The sequence below is a fragment of the Penaeus chinensis genome, chromosome 2, assembly GCF_019202785.1.
Source record: "Penaeus chinensis breed Huanghai No. 1 chromosome 2, ASM1920278v2, whole genome shotgun sequence".
NCBI lineage: Eukaryota > Metazoa > Arthropoda > Malacostraca > Decapoda > Penaeidae > Penaeus > Penaeus chinensis.
This window is the reverse complement of record NC_061820.1, coordinates 35,703,200-35,725,699: the sequence shown is the minus strand read 5'-3', so window position 1 is coordinate 35,725,699 and position 22,500 is coordinate 35,703,200. Positions and strand designations below refer to the sequence as shown.

At 36.6% G+C, this 22,500-nt stretch overlaps 3 protein-coding genes across 3 annotated transcripts in view; 2 read left to right on the top strand and 1 right to left on the bottom strand.

Moving 5' to 3' along the window:
• The window catches only part of LOC125036281, a 12,782-nt gene extending 12,459 nt beyond the window's left edge, over positions 1–323 (top strand). Inside the window, exon 5 of the mRNA XM_047628768.1 lies at positions 1–323. This exon is cut by the window's left edge and continues 926 nt beyond it. Within this exon, the coding sequence (XP_047484724.1) occupies positions 1–115 (115 nt within the window). The 3' untranslated portion in view covers positions 116–323.
• A 1,487-nt stretch (positions 324–1,810) lies between these two features.
• Positions 1,811–7,049, top strand: LOC125032143 (cytochrome c oxidase subunit 6A, mitochondrial-like). Its single transcript, XM_047623188.1, has 3 exons — positions 1,811–1,966; positions 5,728–5,867; positions 6,793–7,049. Exons 1-3 carry the CDS (start codon positions 1,876–1,878, stop codon positions 6,880–6,882), a joined length of 321 nt encoding a protein of 106 aa, XP_047479144.1. The 5' UTR covers positions 1,811–1,875; the 3' UTR covers positions 6,883–7,049.
• A 7,850-nt stretch (positions 7,050–14,899) lies between these two features.
• On the bottom strand, positions 14,900–22,136 carry LOC125031149 (transmembrane protein 179-like). The gene is made up of 5 exons (XM_047621698.1): positions 21,902–22,136; positions 18,488–18,664; positions 18,125–18,253; positions 17,555–17,639; positions 14,900–15,797 (listed from the first exon to the last, which is right to left on the bottom strand). Exons 1-5 carry the CDS (start codon positions 22,009–22,011, stop codon positions 15,642–15,644), a joined length of 657 nt encoding a protein of 218 aa, XP_047477654.1. The 5' UTR covers positions 22,012–22,136; the 3' UTR covers positions 14,900–15,641.
• Positions 22,137–22,500: the final 364 nt, after the last annotated feature.

Below are 22,500 nucleotides of genomic sequence, written 5' to 3'. Positions count from 1 at the left end.
GCCCTGGTGCCAACTCTGCTCTCGCCTCCACCAGCAACAGTCCGCACCCAGCCTCGTCACGCTCGACTCCTGGTGGAACTCCACCGCCACTTGCTATGATCCTCTCATGTGGTGACGGCGTGGGCTTGTCGCTCCTCTTCTAAATCATTATGTTCATGTTTCGTTCTGTATGCTATGTTCGTGTATTGCTGAGCTCGATGTTAACGTATACTCGTTATGCCATGATATTCACGGCATTGTATCTTCATACGTGTCATGTATCTGCATTGTAAATAACCAACATGCATTGTACCATATCATCAAATACAAATGGAATCTCCCAATGTAATTCTGCATCATTAATCCCTTCTCAAAATGATAATGGCAAAAATGGCAAGAAAGAAAACGATGATAACGACAATTATGGTAATGATTAATAAAAAAAAGAGAGAAACGTATAAAAGTTTTGCAATCAACGGAGAACGAGATTTGGACCGAATGAAAATGGACGCCCTCAGGTAATGTCTGTTAAAAATAGTTCAGAGGAAGTGAAAACATTCATATTTGGAAGCGACACTAAATTAACACAAGGTGACTTTACTCGCATTTTCGAAATAAAAATATATTAAGTAGATAGACATTGAAAGGTTGTTAATTTCACATTTTTCGTTTTCTTTTCGCATCACTTTCACGTATTCAATAAAAGTAATAATGATGATAATAGTAATAATGATAATGATAATTATAATCACAATTATATTAATAATACTTATATTATGATAATGACAACGATAGTGTTTATGATAATGGTAATAGAAATAGTGATAATAATAATAATGATAATGATAACAATAGACATTCTAATAATGACGATCATGACAATCATGATAATATCGATCATGATAATGATAATAACAACAACAACAACAATAATGATAATGTAAATACAACTACTAATAATAATGCGATTCTGTACTCGTCCATAGTCTTTGTTCTCTTTTTATGAAGAGGATAAAAAACATAGATAGCATAATTTGCTTTTTGACTGTCTACAAGCACAGAAGTGTTTTTGCCACGATTTATGTATATTCAAGGTATCGTGTATTTAATATGCTTCTCGTTAGATAAGACATGTCAAGATTGCTTTAGAGACTCGGTTTGTTTGCATTAAGGCTCAGGCTAAAGTGCTTTTCTTTATAAAAGGTGATTCCCTGTATTATAACATCTCAATATAGACAAGATATTCATATAGCATTGAAAAGAGGGATACAGACATAGCAATAAAATGTATGCGGTTTAATCCCCTGTCTTGATCTATATAAAACTTGGATATATCTTAAACATTACGATATATCTCTTAAACATAAACGAATATATATATTAAACCTAAATATATCTTAAACATAAACATATAATAATTTTTAAATAAATTATTTTATTGTCCTTAGTTTACGTGAAAGAAAATGGTGATAATTAAAGAAAATGTAGTTGTAAAGGTATTCAGGGATAACTAAATAATTTAGTAGCATCTAAAATTATTGACTTTGAAACATATTGACTATTTGTGATGCGAAAATATATATGATGTGGTTATAAATATGCTTGTATATCTATATGTGGGTATGTTCTTATATTTATTTCATACTAACCTTATTATGTACGTTATTGCGTATTTTGCTGACATCAAAGGAGATAATTTTATCGGTCAATAATAAAAGCACTCACCAAAAAAACGATTCCGACATTATTAAAACACGAAGTAAAAAATACGTATTTAGTAATCCTAAAATACAATCTAAACTCACAGTACAATTTTTTAAGAGCTATATTTAGGTAGGCCGGAGACCTCACTTGACTCCGCCTCCGGCCTCACTCCACCAGCTGATCGCGACGAAAATGGCCGCCTCTCTCGCCACTCTCGCCCGCCGCACTTTTTCCACCTCCCTCCGCAATGCCTCCGCTGCTGGAGGCGGCGCAGCCCACGACGGTAAGTTAATATACCGACGCTTCGTTTTGGGTGGGGAAGGTTCGGGAGGAGAAAGGGAGTTTGACGGAATTCGAGAAACCGGCAACTTGCCTTTCGAAACGTCCTCGAGTATTCCAATTCACGAACATGTTTTTATTTTGTTTTTGTTTTTGTTTTGAGAAGGATTTCTTCCTGTAGCGCTGATGTGGTCCAGTCTTAAGAGAATTAAGGGAATGGCAGGGCTTCTTTCGTAGCTGTGGTGTACTGCGGTGAGCTTATCTGTGCCTCATACAACCCTTTTCGCCTTTTTCATGTCCTTGAAGGACTAGTTTCGGTAATTTTTCAAAATACCTTCGCCAAGCTAATCGCGACGGTTTTGGGATCGACGGACCATTCTTTGCTAGCCAAATACTTCGAAATGATGCCGCGGAAACCCCATTTAGTGACAATCTCGGCTCAGACAGCTGGGGAGGGCAGGGAAGGTACCAGGGAAATTGCAGGTGAAATATAATATAGTATCCCTCTCCCCTCTCCCTCTCCCTTCTCCCTTCTCCTCCCTTCTCCCTTCTCCTCCCCCCTCCCCCTCCCCCCCTAATGGAAGGCGAAATCCCCCACGTATTCCTGGCAGGGAGAGAGTACGACTGACATGCTAGAGCACCTGATGCCGAGTCTGTCCGCTGCTCTCTCCTGCAGTCCATGTAGAGAGGCTTTGGAATATTTTGTGGTTAATGTTACCGAGAGTGTCGCACAGAGAAAGAGGAAAATGGACACTGCCATCTTATAGTGCATAAAAAATAGAGTAGGAAACGATACATAGTTATCTGTAGTGGCCTCATGTTTACCGGGAAGTGACGAAAATAGGCTCTGCATGGGGCGTCTTTTAGACTAAGTCCCCATTTTGTTTACACCTTGCGAGGACCAAAACAAATATAATGTGCAACACATTACTGCGATGTATCTAGAGGTCCATGAGTTATTTTGTAATAGCCAGGATCTGTTTTTCTTAATTCATGTATTTAATGAATTCTTTTACTCTTATTATACTTTTTACATATTTGAGTAATTATTTAAACTATCTTGTGCAAAAACTGTCTGGCATGTGCGTTTTGCCACTGAGAGACAGGCTGTGCGATGCCGTGCGTAGATAAATGCCAGAGAAATGTTTCATTTTAAGTGTTGCATCAATTCCGGGTCATTTTTAAAGCCATATAATGGATATACAGAACCAATAGACATTATCTATTTCAGTCTGATATTTGACCCATCAAGCTCCCCAAATGCCAAAAAAAAAAAAAAAAAAAAAGTGCTTAGAAACCAAGGAATACTGATCATAGACTGAAGTGAAGAAAAGGCATTATATAGTTTGTAGTGTATTGAGAAATTTCGCTTACAAGATATGTATGATAGTGGTCTGCTGTGTTTTAGAAACATTACTTGCCTTCAGTTGGAACGTGGCTTCCTCTTTAGTGATATTGATTGGAACGTGGTAATTCTTTTAAAAATATATTTTGCGTTAGTGTGTTTATTCGATGATAATCAGTGACAATTATAAGTATACCATAGATGTATACCATTTTTGGTTGGCAGAAATCCATATTCAGCCAACCATCTTGGTTTGTTAAGTCCCGATAGAAGGGAGGGCATGAAGTACATCAGGAAAATTATGAGGTAAAACAGGCTTAATCTTAAGCCTGTTTTACCCCAGAAATAACATGCAATAATGTATAAAACAAAAGAAAATTATTAAAATCAGCTCGAGAATCTACAGAAACGCCTGCCAACATTGAAAATCTACAGCCAGCCATGCCATTCTTCTAAAACTCTTAGGTTCAAAATGCTACCTCTTAGAAAGTCTACTGGCAGACCCTCCAGTAAATGCTATGGGAAGGATGACAACAAGGCTGGCTCTCTTTTTCGGAGTTGAATTATCTCTTTACCTCCTTCATTCTGAAGACTTTGGGGGAATTGAAAGGTTGATGGGGTGGATGCAAAGAGTGAGTGAGTGAGTGAGAGTGAGTGGGTGGGTGGGTGGGTGGGTGGGTGGGTGAGTGGGTGAGTGGGTGAGTGGGTGAGTGGGTGAGTGGGTGAGTGGGTGAGTGGGAGAGTGAGAGAGTGGGAGAGTGAGAGAGTGAGAGAGTGGGTGAGTGAGTGGGTGAGTGGGGTGAGTGGGTGAGTGAGTGGGTGAGTGGGTGAGTGAGTGAGTGGGTGAGTGAGTGAGTGGGTGAGTGAGTGGGTGAGTGAGTGGGTGAGTGGGTGGGTGAGTGGGTGGGTGAGTGGGTGGGTGAGTGGGTGGGTGAGTGGGTGGGTGAGTGGGTGGGTGAGTGGGGGGGTGAGCGAGAGAGCGAGAGAGCGAGAGAGCGAGAGAGCGAGAGAGCGAGAGAGCGAGAGAGCGAGAGAGCGAGAGAGCGAGAGAGCGAGAGAGCGAGAGAGCGAGAGAGCGAGAGAGCGAGAGAGCGAGAGAGCGAGAGAGCGAGAGAGCGAGAGAGCGAGAGAGCGAGAGAGCGAGAGAGCGAGAGAGCGAGAGAGCGAGAGAGCGAGAGAGAGAGAGAGCGAGAGAGAGAGAGAGAGAGAGAGAGAGAGAGAGAGAGCGAGAGAGCGAGAGAGAGAGAGCGAGAGAGCGAGAGAGAGAGAGCGAGAGAGCGAGAGAGAGAGAGAGAGAGAGAGAGAGAGAGAGAGAGAGAGAGAGAGAGAGAGAGAGAGAGAGAGAGAGAGAGAGAGAGAGAGAGAGAGAGAGAGAGAGAGAGAGAGAGAGAGCGAGAGCGAGAGAGAGAGAGAGAGAGAGAGCGAGAGCGAGAGAGAGAGAGAGAGAGAGAGAGAGAGAGAGAGAGAGAGAGAGAGAGAGAGAGAGAGAGAGAGAGAGAGAGAGAGAGAGAGAGAGAGAGAGAGAGAGAGAGAGAGAGAGAGAGAGAGAGAGAGAGAGAGAGAGAGAGAGAGAGGGAGGGAGGGAGGGAGATGGAGATGGAGATGTATCCACATGCACATGTGAATGCAGGAGCTGTAATTAATGTTTATGGAGTTTGAAAAAACTGAGCTCATACTTTCTAGCTTCGTTATTTCTGTTACCAGAGGTGATTGCTCTGTTTTACTTTTGTTTATGGAATTGTATTATTTTGCTCTTCATACTATTACTAACCATTTTTTGCTACACCAATATGCATATTTATAAACATTTATAACTTTTGCCAAAATTTGGATTAAAGAAAAATTATAAAATCAAAATCAAGTAGAATTTCCATTTATATACTTCTACAAGTTGTGGTACTTGTCTGTCTGGTTAATGTTACTGAGAGTAACACACGGAGGTAGAGCAAAATGGACATTGCCAGGATCAAAACAAATGGGACGCGTAACTCATTATTGCGATCTATGAAGTAGTCCATGTATTACTACACGCTTGTGAAAAGGATTATTTTGCAATTAGCGGAGTCTGTTTTTCCGAATTCATGTATTTAATGAAGTGTTTTACTTTTATTATACTACTTCATTATTTACACTATTTTGCACAATACCCCTGTGTGCATGTGTGTTTTTCCACCGGGAGATTTGACAGACTGTGCGACGCCAGTTGTTCCGAAACGCCGATGAGAAGTATTACATTTTAAGTGTGTTGCGTCGATTCCGGGTCATTTTTAAAACCATATAGTGGATATATAGACAAGATTAGCTCATTTGAAAGTGCCCTTTGAAAGCTTAGTGGGAAATCCCCCCTCTTGCCCCACCCCACCAAGGCTCCTGAATAGTACCCTAAGCATCTAATACTGAGATTCTTTTTTTGATAACAGGTGGCTCGAAGCAGTGGAAGATGCTGTCCTATTTGGTTGCCCTTCCTGCGGTGGCACTCTGCATGGTGAATGCTTTCATGTCGGGAGAACACGGCCGGCCAGATTTCATTGCCTATGAACACCTCCGACTCCGAACCAAGGTAGCTAATTAATCCCATATAATTTTTCAGCAGTTGAGTGTGATATTGAAGCAGGGTCAGCTTGTGGATAGCAGTATCTCCTATGTAATGAAGTTCAAGTTCATGAAAAATGTTATAGTACAATGAACAGTATACATGCCAAGCCACTTGATGAAAAGGCAAAAGTATTAATTTTAACCCTTCCCCATATTCTATCCTAATCAACGAAAGAACAAAACAAAAAAAAACAAACTTATAGAAGTAAATAAATAATTGAGTAATAATTTCTTTGACTCCCCTAGGCCACTGGCAGCATTGCTTATATTATGCTTAAGGGGTATTATTAGTGCCATAAGAGAATCACAAAGCTAGACTGACTCAAACACTGGAAAACAAGATAGAGGTTATATGAAGGATTGACAGAGACAAGTGAAATATGGTCGGTTATGCTCTCTTCTGTGCATCATATTGTGTACATGTCACTAGTTGTATGTTTGATTTTTTTTTATTAAACAGCACCTGTTGGCTTTGACTGGTTCCTCGGTAATGGTTGTGGTAGGCAAGGGCTGGTTATTGAGAGTTTGTGGCCATGGCATCTGTATAGTTTCTGATGATGTCAGTCACTGAATTTTTTAGATATATATTTTTTAAGAATCTAGTTACGATTTTAGGGTAGTTGCTGTAGCAGTTACTATAGATATGGTGGGCCTTGGTGCAACTTTTTGTCACTAGTCATTTTTGTCCATTTAAGGGGGGGTGGGGGGAAGTTACATGAACTGCAGCTACCAGCTACCATGCACTCCCTTTCCTAAATTTGAATGTCCGTCCCAGATTTGATATACCATCATATCAAATACATTTTTGTATTTTCCTGAAATAGCCCTAGAAAGATTCATTGTATTTACTTGTACATATTTACTTATATATATTTTCTTTTACATTTTAGCGATTCCCATGGGGAGAAGGACAGAAGTCACTCTTCCACAATTCTCATGCTAATGCTCTTCCCGACGGATATGAAGAGGATGAGCACTAAGGCCCTCTGAAGACGCTTTGATTTTAGATAAGAGTGTAAGTTAAATGTAAATCGAGACAGTTAATTTTATTTTTCATCTGTGACTTATTATGTACATACAGTGTTTGAGAGTCCAAGTATGAGGAGTTCTTATGATACATAATTGGAAAATAAAAGTGTAAATGTATTGTTTTTGTTCCTTGTTTTCCTTGGTGATAGAACTCTATTGCAGACAGGGCAGGTGGCCCTTTATCTGTAGTTGACCAGAATGCAAGTTATACACAAAAATACAAGTAAAACAAAGTTTTTTATTGTTTTCTTCAAGAGAGAGAGCAATTCTTAATCTGAAAATAAATTTGTTTTGTATCAAAAGATTTAATAGCTTAGTCAAGCTTTTATTCTTAAAATTTATACATATGTATATATAGATAGATAGATGGATATTATTTTTGTTGGATTGATGGCAATTTTCTGAGAGTGGCCTTAAAATCTGTAGAAAAAGTGTTTACACTCCTAGGCAGATTTTCATAAACTACACAGGAGCTAAAGATTTGTAAAGTGTTTTCTTATTCAGACAGAATTAAAAGGCAAATGCTATCCCATGCAGTTCATCTTGTGGTGCATTGCATAGGGTGCTTGTCATGTAACCCTGTGTTTAAACATGGCTCAGAGTATGAGAAATTTACTCTGTGGCTGGATAAAGTTTGGATCGGCCTTCTGTCTTACTGATCTATGGTCATGGGCCCTCCACCATAAGACAGTATGTGCTCTAATTCTTATAGATATAGAGTAATATGAAAATTTAGTAATTTTCTGTTCAAGGGAAGACATTATGTATAGGACAAAGCGAAGACCTCATATTATCCAGATTGCAGACAGCTTAACTAAGATATAAACAACTATCTGAAGTTAACATAGTAATAGTAAAGGATAAAATTGCTATCTTCTTTTATCAATAGGTGTTTGTTTTTTAGTAAAAACACATGGTGCCAGTTTCCAGATCTTCCCAGCAACACCATAAAAAATATAAATGCAGGAATCAAAGTGACTAAAAGATTATATATATTGGAAAAAATTGTGCATTGGATTAATGAATTAGAAAATGAGAAAGAAATTGAAAAAGTCTTGCACATAAATTTCTGAAGAAAGTTTCAACTCTTTAAGTGTCAATAGACAAGCAAAAGTCACTGTATACAGGAAACTGAATGTGTATGTGCCTGAGATAACAATGCACTTGGGTAAATCATCTTCCAATTTTTTATTGTCTTATATTGTCTTGACTTACTTTATACTATCAATTTTCATTCACCTAAAAAAAACACAGTATCACCAAGAAATGCGGTGATAAAAGTCCAATCCACATGATCAGTTTCTGCAGGTGTGAGTTTCTTGTTTAACCCCTTGATGAAGGGTGAAGAAAACTAAAAAAAAAACTATGCTCTGGAGATCAAAGGCAACACGCAGACTTTGAGTGTTGGAGTTGGGTACATTAAGCTGAATCACCGGCTCATAGCACTTTGGTGCGCCACTGCAGTGTGCAGTTGCATGCCACAGATCAAGCAGTTTGTTTTGACGCCTCATGGTGTGACCCGTTGGGTAGGGGTTAAATACTTTTTGCTTGTGCCTACAGCTGGACCTTGAGCCAATAAGCTAGACAGTAACTTGTAGTATAACCATTGCCAGGCATGCAGAATTACAAATGGACTCTCTAGATCCTTTTTGTTGCTCAGTGTAGTTATTTTACTGCACCTCTTACTCCTGCTGGCTATGCTTTGTAAACAACTGTTTAAATTATCACACAGTGCACGATGACAAATAGCCCAGCCAACAATGTTCTATCATATGGATCCCCCAAGTCTCTTGTTCGTTGTTGTTGTGGAGAGCTTTGGACTGTGGCCCAATCATTAACTTGTTCCTAACCCTTTTCACTACTATACTTTACCTTTGCCATATGACCTTTGATGTCATATAGCACTTCCTTACCTAGGGGCATTTTCCCCAAGCCTCACTTTATTGCTATATTTTGAATACGCTGTTGCTGAAAAAATTTTCAATATATAAAATAAAATATATGGATCCCCCCAATCCCTTGTTCGTTGGTGCCTTGGGGGGGGGGGGGGGTCTTACAAGGCAGAGACTGAGGCCCACCCCTTTGCCTCAACTAACTTTGCAGGATCTTTTCTTCCCCCTTTCCTTTCTTTCTCTTCGTCCCTTTCTTCTGACCACTCAACCAAATTATTAACCCTTTTTGCTATGATACTTTACCTTAATTCTGTGTAACCTTTGATGTCTGGTACATTTGTTTGATTTGACCATTGACCATTCTGGAAATCCCCAAACATAGCCTTACTGAACAAAAAAACTTAACTTGGGGACTTTATCCCAAAGTCTTACCCAGTTCCTATATTTTGCATAAGCTGCTATTAACCTTAGATGTTGATGTGGCAGAAAATTTTCAACAATAAATAAATATCAATGGGTCCCCCCCAATGTCTTGCTTCCTCTTGTGTGCGTTGGCTCAGGAGACATGACTGAGGTCCAGGGTAAGGACCTCAATCATGTCTCAGCCTTGGACCTTGACCCTCACCTCAACTAATTTTGCATGGGCTTTTCTCCTTTCCTTGTATCTTCCCTTCTTCTTCCACTTATCGGAATCATTAAGTAATTTTTACCCTTTCCCCTTTACTTTTATCATAATGCTTATGACCTTTGATGTATGGCACATTTGTTTTCACTATTAACCATTCTTGAAATCCACAAACAGCTTTATGAATCAAAAACCTTCCTTACCCGGGGACCTCACCTCCAAGATCCACTCTTTTGCTATATTTTGAATATGCCACCAGTGACCTTGGATGTTGACATGGCAGTAAATAAATAATATCATATGGATGGCTAAAAGTATAGCACTGCTCAATTCTGTGGATGGGCCTGATTAGTATGTCCAGGCAAACAGGTATGATTAGCTGGCATGGCCAATAAGTGCTGTCAGAGGTGGGAAAGGTACTGGTTAAACCACCAATTCCACACCTAAATCAGTTGCTTAGTCTATGGTTTTCATGCCTCTGACATCACTTCATAGGCATACCAGTTGTTCAGGCTGGTTTAGAAAATGCCTTAAGGGGGGTGTCTAGTAAAAAAAAAAAGAAAGAAAAAAAAAGTGTATGGAATTTGACAGATCACATTGCATATTGGAATGGTTGACCTAGGTCTTTAATGGTTAAAGGTTATAACAAATAAATATGTTAGACATCAAAGCTCATATAGCACTATGGTAAAGTATTGGGGTGAAAAGGTAGAAGTTAATGAATCAATGAATACAATAAGGGGACAGAAGGGGATAAAGAAGAGAAAGAAAAGGAAAGGGGGGGGGAGAAAAGACCTTGCAAAATTAGTTGAGATGAGGGCCGAGACGAAGGTAAGGTTGATCCCCTACATTGGGCTTCAGTCTCCGTCTCCTAACCCCCTAGGACAATAAGAAGCAAGGGATTGGGGGGTTGGGGGGAAGTAGGACTTTATACCATAGTAATTTCATGATGTAGAACTTTTTGTGTAGGAGAAGCAGACATTTGATTTTTTTTTATGATGGGGTGAAAAAGTAATGGTTTACAGACTGTTCTGTGGAGATCGAATGTACATATAGTGTGTCCCTAACTCTGGTGTAAATGTGAAAGCAATAAGCCCAATAACTATGTTTTTTTATTTGCTTGAATGCCCCCCTTATGGTACATTGAGTATATCAGCTTTTTCCACATTTTGAATTAAAAAGTATGTGCATAACCTGCAAACAGTAATTGTTAACAGTCTAATTAGAACCTGAATTTGGGCTGTGAATAAACTTTCTATATTTGAATTATATCTCTTAATATTTTTTCTTTAGATTTAAAACAAGTTCACTCCACACTTATACTCCAGGAACATATGGAAGGAAAATAAAATACTATACACACACTGTATTTATTGCTGACATCAAAGGGACAAGACTAACATTTTCTGCTACTCAAAAAAGGTACATAATACACTAGCTGCTTGCTTCCTTAAAGAGAGCATAATGATCTATTTTTTATAAAATAGAGATTACTGTGAATATCTCCATAATCTACATTCCCTAAGATACCACCAAGTATATCAAATGCATTGCCATGAAAAATTTACCCCTGCCCAGGATATATACTCTATTATAAAGCGTTCCCAGTACATAACTGCAATTTATACACAGGCATACATTCCATCTCTCATACACACATGCATCCCTGTCAAATTTATCAATACCTTTAGCAAATAACTCGCAATTTAAGATCTTAATTCTGAGTTTATTTAATACAAAATTTATTTCCCAAGAAAGGCACTAAATTCATATTACATTCCATTTTTTAATGAAGAGAAGAGCATTTGAGAGGTTGGTGATGATTGGTTGGGTGCACAAACCCATCAGTTACCAGATAATTGTCATTACCAATCTGTCAGCCCTGTCATCACCATACTCTCAAGTGCCTCAATAAAAAATGAGTATAATTACATTTGTGACATACTAAAAAAAGTTCTGTCTTTGCTTGGAATTTGACATTGGTTTTGAAAGCAACTGCTTGTTTAGCTTCTATATATGCTTGTAAATGTTAACTTTTTTTCAATTACATACCTAATGCAAAATATTCAGTGCTAAATATCAATGCTCAATAAAATTATGAAACAAATATGCCATCAGCAGCAATTGTTCAATACTATTTATTTTTCTGTAATTAAACATGCGGCATTATATAAGCACACAGCTGCTGGCCTCCCAAATCCTCATGACTTTTATGTATGAACTTTCCTTGTTTCACACTTATTAATATCTCTGGACTGGACTGAGATGTTATTCTCAAAATGAACCTGAAGATGAAATAACTTATGAAATATTGCCTAATCTGTTGATGCTTGGAGGACATTATACATGCCCTGTCTCCTATAATTGAATTTATCACTTGTGTTTTCACATGGAAGCCTCCGCAAGTGCTTAGACAATGAATAGTAACATCACCAATGGTAATATTGGCATTAGAATTAATAACCTTTCTGTAAAATTGAAGGAATGGCTGAGGTTAGGTAGGTTAGACTAAGCACTTGTGAAGTCAAGTCTGTGTAAACAAAACTGACATAACAAACCTACAGTGGACAGTGCTTGTACCCAGCACTAATAAGTCAAGTAATCATTTAATAATTTTTGTATGCCATAACATGGATGGTTGATTGCACAAGGGGGGGGGGGGGGATGCTTTGTTTATCACAAAAAGACAGCTTCATTACCAACATTTGAACGTTTTGAGTTTCCACTTTCTAAATCTGATTGGATTTCTAATAATTTGTTGTACTACAAAATTACCTACGTACTAATTATCAAAAAACAAATGCTAATGCATTTTGTCTAATTTTATTTTGGGGGACACAAAGGATGGAACTTTTTAATTTCTAACTGCAATTTACAGAAAAAATAGGAGAGCAGAAAGCACACAAAAATCCTTTTATACTTTGTAATAACACATCATCTGCATTTGTTAAATAAACTAAACCTGTATAATTGTAAGCACTTTTCTAATATATTTCAAAGGCATTTTAAAATAATACTCCATTCATATCTCTTTTGTGGATAATATATTATTGAGGAAATAGTCTTTATTCTGAAGAAAAAGTACTACCTGACCATTTTCTTTTTTTGTGTGTTTTTTCTATTTACAGTGAAGACAACCTTACCTATTTGAAACCAAATATCTATGTTTTTGTTTACATATACAACAATAATAACAATAATGCATTTACCTTTTACAAATCAAACTTTATTAATGATAAAAAAAGAAGAAGCAAAAAAAAAAAGGCTTTGAAACTTAAGCATCCTATTTACATTATCTTGCTTTTAGTATAATAACGAGGACAAATGAACCACTCATAGCTTATTACAGAAGCTTATTACATTCACCTCTAAGTAATCTTTAAACTCCCTTACCCCCAAAAAAGGAGAGCAGAGGATAAACACTTCAACTTACAAAACACTTGCCTATCACATTTTTGTTGTTACAATTTGTCTGACATTAATAGACTTTATTATGGCATTTGGGTTTATTGCATGCTGACATTAATTTAGTCACCAAACATTAGGTTTAGTCTATTGCCAGTTGCCTTAAAACTGAGGTGTCAGATTTTAGGCTCTGACAGAATGAAAGAATGAAAGAAAGACAGAAAGAAAGAAGATGCACGTAATGCCTTAAGAAAAAAAAAAAAAAAAAAAGAGAAGAGAAGAGAAAATTTGTCATACGATAATGTGAACAGCTGCTTACAGTACTATTACAACATATTCAAATGTTACCGCATGAAGCAGTAGCCAATATTATTTCAAGGGAAACTTTTACACATATAAAATACAGACAATGAAGAAGGAACACAAAAATATAACGATAACCATCTTCATTCTTCTTTTCTATTTATATGGAGCCAAGTCCTCTTGATGTACACAAAGATAAGCCTCACTGGAGGAGGAGGAGGAGGAGGAGGAGGAGGAGGAGGAGGAGGAGGAGGAGGAGGAGGAGGAGGAGGAGGAGGAGGAGGAGGAGGAGGAGGAGGAGGAGGAGGAGGAGGAGGAAGAGGAGGAGGAGGAGGAGGAGGAGGAGGAGGAGGAGGAGGAGGAGGAGGAGGAGGCGGCGGCGGAGGAGGCGGAGGAGGCGAGGAAGGAGAGGAAGGAGGAGAAGGAGAGGAAGGAGGAGAAGGAGAAGAAGGAGAAGAAGGAGAGGAAGGAGGAGAAGGAGAAGATAGAGGAGAATATTAATAATAATAAGAAGAAGAATGAGAAGCAGGAGAAGGAGGAGAAGGAGAAGGAGGACTTTTTATACAAGTACACTGATTTTGATAGGTTAGTTCAACTTAGCCCTCAGACAACTGACAAAACTAAAAACCGAGTATGACATCACTGTTTCAAAACCTTATATAAAATACCCTTTTTTATGTCTATAAACTCATACTATCTGAATTGATTCTGTTGTGCAATTTACATATATCTTTCAATATGGGTAAGCTTTTCTAATGAAAGTAGATAATCTATTTTCTTAATTTATCCCTGCAGCCTCATGGAGGCATTTTCAATTTACATAAATTTTTAGGTTATGAAACTAATAAATGTCAAATAATTCCATAAGTCTGGAAAGTATTTGTATACCTATGGCAAATAAGCATGAAAAACGGGAAAATTATATGGGTAACTTTTGTTCCATTTTATCTCGTGGACTTGTAGTTCAATGCTGCAGTGACTTTACAAGTTAATACAACATTCAGTTTCCAACTAATTAACCCTTTGGATACTACTGCAAAACTACATGTTGAAGACATTTAATTTGAGTGAGAAAAACAACAACATATTAAAAACAATATGACTACATGACAGGAACCAAGGACATAAGAAAGTTAAACTTGCACAATTTGGCACAATTTCCCATGGACAAAAATATAAACCTTTCAAAAAGAGGACCCACGTGCCATCCATGCATAACTTTCACTATCTTTATTACCCGATTCAAAAAAAATAATAAAAGTATGGAAGATTCTTGAAGAGTACCAAGTCACCCTTTATATAAACACCTCCAACCATCTTTAACAAAGACAAAATCAGAGAAATACTGAGAAATCGGAAACGAAACCTAGTATATTTTGGAACTTCTCTCAGGATTTCCAATCACAGACCAAACTTCTTCAAAAGGGTCATGCAGTGAAAAGCTAATCTTTTCAATGGGCATGACACAAAGTAGCTCTGGGTCTTCAGTTCTCTTTTTACGGAAAACTCAAATGGAGGGTATGGATGGTTGAAACTGCAGCTTACCATCTTCCTGTGACACTTTGCAAGACACATGCAATCAAACTGTTGAGATTTTCTAGTTTCAGTATCTCATTTCAAAGATGGTATTCTAATACTGCTTAAAATCCATGAGTAAATCTACAAGAATGGTCCTTAGTCCAGTGAAAACTGGAGCACTCTGAATGCCATTATCATTATATATTCAGGAAAATAATTTGGAACTTTTCATTATCAACTGATACATTCACTGATTATTTATACAATTAATAAAGATTTGTTACAAAACTTGGTACTTTAAATTGTAATATGTCAAACAAAATTCACCAAAGCAATGTAATATGTAACCTGGATTTAATCTGGAAATATATGTAGTGGTATGCTGTAATTATACAATATAATATAAAAATTGAAAATAGTTACATAATGGCTCTATTATTTTTTTTAAAGCTGAAAACATATCAGGAGCATAAACTTGTTCTAATTGGACAAGGCAAAGTAGGTAAACTACATCTCTGGTAATAATAGACAAGCACTAAAATTGATCACTTACTTATCACAAGTAAAAAATAATATATACTCATTTTCCATCCACTACCCTGGTTAATTAAAAAAAAAATATATATATATATATATATATATATATATATATATATATATATATATCCAGATTATATTGCATGTCTGAGCCTTTGGTAACTATTTCAAATGGTACTTCTAGCTATGATACATTGTCGTGTGGGGGAATCTGAAAATCCATGAAACGACTGCCTACCCTTCTTTAACTTAACTGTTCAGTCAGTTACCTGAATGAACACCTAATACTTTACCATACTGACAGCTACACTTTGAGAGGTTCACTCCATCACTGTGAACAAATACGGAAATATATGCTTCTCTCTACATACACTGTCTCTTCTATTCCTTATTTCTAAACATTACTTTCTTGTGCAACAGAAGATCTCTTTTAATCCGTGAGTCTAACATGTCTGTCCCTGACAAGTCTGGCTCGCTCCCTGGCCATGGAGACGCGGATGTTTTCTTGCTGGTGGTACTTCCATAGCTTCAACCAGGAGAACATTGCCAGTCCAACCCAGCAGACCCACAGAGTCCATGCTCCAAACTGCAAAGAGGACGGATCTTATTAACAATTTTTCATAATTCATATCTTATTTTAAAATGAAAAAGACTTACAAATTCAAGATAATACTATCATTGAATAAAGCCTACTCTGGTTATAAATATTTTTTTGTCAAATATCCATGTGTGCACAACATAAGACAGCAGCATTTTTCAGCTCTGTCTTATAGAAGTGTACCTAATGGTAACCAGCATGTTTTTTCTCCTAAAATAGATGTATTTGTACAATGCACATTGCATTTTGGGATCTAATATATTATAAACTACCTTGTGTGCTGAAAGTCTGCCACCTTCACCAGAAACATGCAGCCTTCAATCTTTCCTAACAATTTTTGCTATTAAATACTCTACATGTATATCTTGTATATCTAAGGAAAAATACTGTATTCTAGAATTATGTAATGCAATTGATTGTGGAAAAAAGAAAGAAAGAAAGAAAAAAAAAGCTTAAGGTGAATTATGAAGGTACATGTGTATCAGAATATACATAGCACTTCATGAATTAACAAGAGATTATATCAAGTTTAATTAAACTTGTAAAATAATAAAATACAATACTCCTCTTAAACTGGAATAAATGACATCTTTTTTTACCTAACTCAAAATACCAAAGGTTGAGTCAAGGTTACAGCTTCTTCCATTTTCTTTATCTTATATCAGATCTGCACCTTTTTAATGATCAGAGTAAGCTGGAAGAAGTATGGTATGTATGTAACATAGGAAGTGACACTAAATTCCTGCTTCACAACCTAATAAGCAGAGAGTATATTTGCCCCCATACTGAAATTAACCCACTGGATCTGGGTTAATTAACATACAAATTAACATGATAAAATCTACGTCACAGGGCAGCTGATGGGAAACTCTCATCATACAAAACTTTGGTTGAGGCCCATGAAGAATCATGCCATAGGACTCTGTTACTAAGTGGCAGGTGACAGGGTGGGAGCCTAAGTCAGTGGGCCTTTAGGAAGGGGAGCCTGATGCAGTAGACTACTGCATTATTTCCACTGGTAAACGAGGGTGGAGTGTACCACCTGTAAGCCATGCCTGGAAGAGTACAGGCAGCAGGGGTACAGTATATCCACACACAGGAATCTATTCCTGCCTACAATTACAAGTGGCCCAAAGAGCTAGTAGCATTGCAAGGAGTCTTGGTACTGCATATGAGGGTTTGTGTGGGCTGGGCATACATGCCACATACTTGAGAGTCACCACTCAAGTAATTTTAATGCCCAGATTTTGGTCCACATATGTGAGACACCCTCATGCAACAAACTATTATAAAGGTGTGTGTGTGTGTGTGTGTGTGTGTGTGTGTGTGTGTGTGTGTGTGTGTGTGTGTGTGTGTGTGTGTGTGTGTGTGTGTGTGTGTGTGTGTATCAGCAATGTTTTTACCTTTCCCCTTTTATTCTGGACTAGTCAATTATTGATTTTCAAGGGGAGAATTGAGAAATGCCAAGCTTGGAATACCGTACCTTGAGAACTAGCAATATCAGAGCTATACAACACTACGAATCTATTGTACAGAATAGAGAACTTCCTACCCTATCAAGGATTAAATGCCATCTGCAATTTTCGAGTTCAAACCTTGGGTCATAAAAGCTAAACAAAACACAGAGTACTTTTTTTTGTTACACCCCTCTTGAAATGAAAGGAGGCAGCATAAGAAAAAACAACAGACAGAACTTGCTACTATCCATGGGTAGCAGATATAAATAATGCAAATTCTATCTTTACCTGAGCTGTTCCAAAGTGGGTGTAGAACATACGAGTGTGTATCTCGTCTTTCCTATCAATGTCATTTTGTGTGGCATCTTCACATCTGAAAAACAGGACAAGTTCACAAAATTAAGATCAAATAAATACAAGTTTGCAATCCCTTTTAATCTCCTAGTTCCTGTCATAGATGTATGAATGTAGATGAGTTAAACTTCATTAGATAAATACAAAAATAAAAAAATGTAATTCTTTTTCCACATAGTTTTTAATTCTAATTTATCATGAAGAGAGTTTTTTTTAAGTTTTTTTACTCCCTGTAGCAAACATAAATTCTAGTGGCATCATAAAATTCATGATAATTTTAAGAATAGAAATGGCAAGTTGTAACTGTATGGCATGAATGAAGACTAAAGTGAGCTGCTTGACTTGTAAGATATAAAACTATAAATATTACACAGAGGAAAACAAATATTCAATTGGCATCAGCTCCAACAATAAATATCATTCAATCTCCACAGTAGGATCTCATGCCTGTCCATCATTATGTATTAACACTGCTGGGAAAAAGGGGGCAACATCAATACTCACGCCTCGAAACGCAGCATGATTGTGTTGCACCATATCTGGTAGCCAATGGTGATGATAAGAGCTCCTGCGAGGGCAGCAAAGGACATCACAACGCTCACGACAACGTCCACAAATGCACTCAGGAATGTGCTGAAAAATATATGTGACATCTTAATGTTTTGCTGTTTATCTGCCTTGTAACTTATTTTTTTTATGTTTCAACAACAGTCCACAGTTTGGTACAGCTGTATCTATTTTTCATAGAGATAGATGTACATACAAATTAACAAGTTAAAAAATAAGATAATAGTCATCCACCATAATCATATACCATAAATTTATCTAGCAATTATTTTTCCTATCATCCATAAACAAACCACTTACCTTTCTCCTCCAGTACACAGCTGGACAATGCATTTGTAACTCTGAATGAGGGCAATCAAGAGAGAAATACTGGCCCAGCTGATATTATAGTCACAGAAGGCTTGTGAGCCCCAGCTAACTTCCAGCTGCCCATCTGTCTCACTCCAATTCCCTCTGCTGAACAACAAGCAATGTCCTCTGGAAGGAATGAGAAAAATTGGCATCATACTATTCATGGAGAGGGAAACCAACAAGCTATACAGTGAAACACATGGGATGAGAAGATCCAAAAAGTAAAATTATATTTGTTTGATTATTATCATTATAATTACTTAAAAAATACGAGACTATATCTTTATGAGAATGAGAATGAGAATGAGAATGAGAGAGAGAGAGAGAGAGAGAGAGAGAGAGAGAGAGAGAGAGAGAGAGAGAGAGAGAGAAAATACACATTTGTGTGTGCATGCGAGTGTAGGTACGAGTATATGTGTGTGTAATGGAGAGTGCTTGCCTGCATGTATATGTGCTTGCACATATACATGCAAAAATCATTATCTCTTCCAACTAATCTATACAGTTTTCTTGAGTTGTCTATAAACTATGACACTGCATGAAAATTATATAATTCTTAAACTTACACATGAATGTCTAGGTGAAAAAAGGAAGAAAGTTATTTAAATCGTCAGATAACATAGGATGTTTTGGGGTCCAAGCTGATATCTTTAAAACAATACTCTGACCTTTACACAGGTAGTACAATAAGATCATTATCAATGGTAGAGTTAGTTGCATAAGTTCTCTGTTCCCTATGACTATTACCTCTTCCTTTTCATTCACTTCTATCAGGAGACGTACCACAGACTTATAAGAGATCAAAATATGTGAATAATTCAATCCGTAACAGAAAAATAACAGAAAATCTAAAACGAAATTAACATACACTTTCATCAGGAGACGTACCATAGATTTGTAAGAAATTAAGATATGTGAATAATTCAATCTGTGAACAGAAAAATAATGGAAAATCTAAAAGGAAATTAGAATTAAAATTAAAACACTCAAGAACCCAACAGTGAAAATTTAGCCAACACAAAATCAACTAATTTGTCATGAAGTTTATAAATAAACATGAACACTATCACAATGTCATCATAATACTGGTCTGACAAGTTTTCTTTCCTTTTGTTACACAATACTTTGGTGATTATAAAGACTCCTGAATAAATTATGTTGTATCTACAACATAATTTATTCATATCATATAAGAAACTGAGAAATTTCTTTTTCCATTCAATATTACAAATACATTTTTAACAACTAAATGAGGCCAAATTAACATTATGATATAACGGGGCCCTTTTGAAAATGCAGAGACCTTCAAACTCAAGAATAAGCAGCAGAATTATCCTACTCTAACATCCACAGAAGCAAACCAAGAGTATGCCTTAGATCTGAGACACTGGCATATAGGTTCTTTATTGAATATACAAAGCCCACAAATGAAGATTTTATAAATAACTGTCACAAAATAGTCTAAAATGATTGGAATTTTGTTGAGAAGCTGAAAGGAAAAGCAAATTACCTTTGTGTCAATCTGCATAAACGAATGTCTGTTATATATCAACATGTAGTTGACTCATTTCAAATGTCAGATTTAATATGCTTAGTAAGCTCTGATCACTATACTTGTGAAAAAAAAAAAAAAAAATTGTACAGTTCAATTAATTACATTTTAAGTAATAAAATATTGGTTAAAAAATGGTTTTCCCTTTCCCCCAAGAAAACTTTTAATTGCCACTAGGAAATGTGATACATAATAGAGTATTACACTTTCTGATGGACTAATAATCTAGTGCACATGATTTTCAAAATCCAGTTATTACTGTACTAAATTCTGTTAAGTTAGTCACCAATATGATAATTCTATAGAAACAACAGTCACTTTTATCTATTAAGAAAGAAATTTCTCAATTGGCAGTACAGGGTATGTGTTTTAGTGTGCAAAATGTTTTGGATTAATCATGGCTTTTCGTAAGGGAGTGACTTGAAAGTGACTCAAAATATGAATTTATTATCTTTTTACTCTCAATGGCTAAATAGACCTTGTCATAACCATCCTCATCAAAATTTGTATAGGTAACAGTAAGCACTCACATACCATCGCAAACCACTCCTTTTCTTGCAATGACAAACACTCCTGGATCCTGACACTGATTAGTATCAACTTGAAAATTGTATGAATTGGTCCCAAGCCAAGAAGAGAGAGTGGAAAATGACTGAAAAAGCTTAGTTTCCATATATATATATATATATATATATATATATATATATATATATAAATATATATATATATATATACACACACCATAAAAGGATAAAAGAAAATATTTCTAACAGTAGCTTGACAATGAAGTATTTTCATCACTATTCATAGGATATGTTAGGTTGTTTTGGACAGAACAGAAATATATTTCTCAAAAAAGAGAAAGAAAGAGAGAAAAAAAACTGAATGTTACTGCATGCTATCTAGTAACATATTTCAAATCTGATTCTATTACTATGCAAAAGTCAACTGCAAAAAAACTTCATAAAAGGGAACTACAAGAATTAAAACAATTAAATACCCTTCAATAAAACATTTTCTAGAAGAGGTCTATATTTCAAAATCTACTGAATTTGACATCAATGTATTTCCTTGCCCATGACTGAGAGCGTGCATTTATGATGGTTTTAGTCGTCAGCTTTATCCCCTAAAATCCACATTTTAATGCCAAGATAGAGCCGGAAGAGATATTAGCTTTGCGAGTGATGTCATGACCGAGGCTGTGGAAAACTGCCCACTTAGGCCCCAGTTGCGCAAATTGTAGGAATTTTCGGCTATTCATTTTGTGTTTATCAATTGATTCCACTGATTTTCACTGCCATATTTAGTAAGCAGAAATTGTTATCAGGAGTCCATTGACAAATGTGATTGGTTTGCTGAATTTTATCCATTTGCATGTTTTTGCAATATACTGACAACCATCCTCTGTCACCCATTTTCAACATTAATACATTTGACATCAAGATATAAAATAAAAACATCACTTAAGTAACCTCAAATTGTGTTTAGTTATAAAAATATGGTCAGGTTCTTTATCTAACCCCTCCCCCCCCCCAGTAGGATCCTCACAAACGCCTAAAGATATCAGAAAAAAAAAATGATGAAAATGACAATTATGCAAATTTTAAAATGTCCATGCTTAAACCTCTCCCCAAAAAGTCACTACACATCAATGATGGTTTTAAAAAGTCACGAAATAAACAAATATGCATATGGAGAGCCCTCATGCACCACAAATGAGTGAATGAGAAACAAACATATTCATGAAGATTCTTAAAGTATGGAAACCCGTACGATTGAAAACATACGTAAAAAAATGCGAAAATACTAACCGGAAATCACTCAGATGATACGATATGGGAATAATAATACAAAGCGACAGCAAAAAGGCGATAATATACGTCGTCACTTGGGACAGCACCAAGACGTTATTCAATCCCATATTCAAAACCTCCTTCCCAGCCTTAATTTCTTCTTAATATTCCTCTAATTGAGAAATTATGACAGAAGTCCAGCCTGTCACGAGCTTTTCCCTTGCAATGGTCTGTTTATTGGCTGCGACAATCAACAAGGATCCGATCCTCTTTTGGGTATAAGTTCAGTGTCAAAAGAGGATTCCGACTCTCTTTGTGATGGTGTTGGAGAGTTTATTCTTCGTTTTCTCTTATTCTTTGGGCTTTTTAAGGAGTGACTGAAGGAAAATGTTTTCCTATCTTTCAAGGTGTTATATATGGGTAATGCTATATTGCTTTCTAAATTAAAAAATGATAAGTGAAGATGAGTGAAGATACACAATATCTGTAAACGTGAAATCATCTCCAGTAAGGATAAGAGAAATAAGAGAAGTAGTGACCAAAAACGCCTACGCAAACCCTAGTATATTGCATTCTTTAGGATGGCAAAAGTACGACGCAAAACAAAGGTAGAACAC

What these genes read in the sequence shown, in the direction of transcription:
- LOC125032143 (XM_047623188.1), top strand. Translation starts at nt 1,876, where the DNA reads ATGGCCGCCTCTCTCGCCACTCTCGCCCGCCGCACTTTTTCCACCTCC. An exon ending in AGGCGGCGCAGCCCACGACG is followed by an intron (nt 1,967 to 5,727) that starts GTAAGTTAATAT and finishes TTTTGATAACAG; the next exon opens with GTGGCTCGAAGCAGTGGAAG. An exon ending in ACCTCCGACTCCGAACCAAG is followed by an intron (nt 5,868 to 6,792) that starts GTAGCTAATTAA and finishes TTTACATTTTAG; the next exon opens with CGATTCCCATGGGGAGAAGG.
- LOC125031149 (XM_047621698.1), bottom strand. Translation starts at nt 22,011, where the DNA reads ATGGGATTGAATAACGTCTTGGTGCTGTCCCAAGTGACGACGTATATT. An exon ending in CTGTGTACTGGAGGAGAAAG is followed by an intron (nt 18,254 to 18,487) that starts GTAAGTGGTTTG and finishes TATATTTTTCAG; the next exon opens with CACATTCCTGAGTGCATTTG. An exon ending in ATCATGCTGCGTTTCGAGGC is followed by an intron (nt 17,640 to 18,124) that starts GTGAGTATTGAT and finishes CCTGTTTTTCAG; the next exon opens with ATGTGAAGATGCCACACAAA.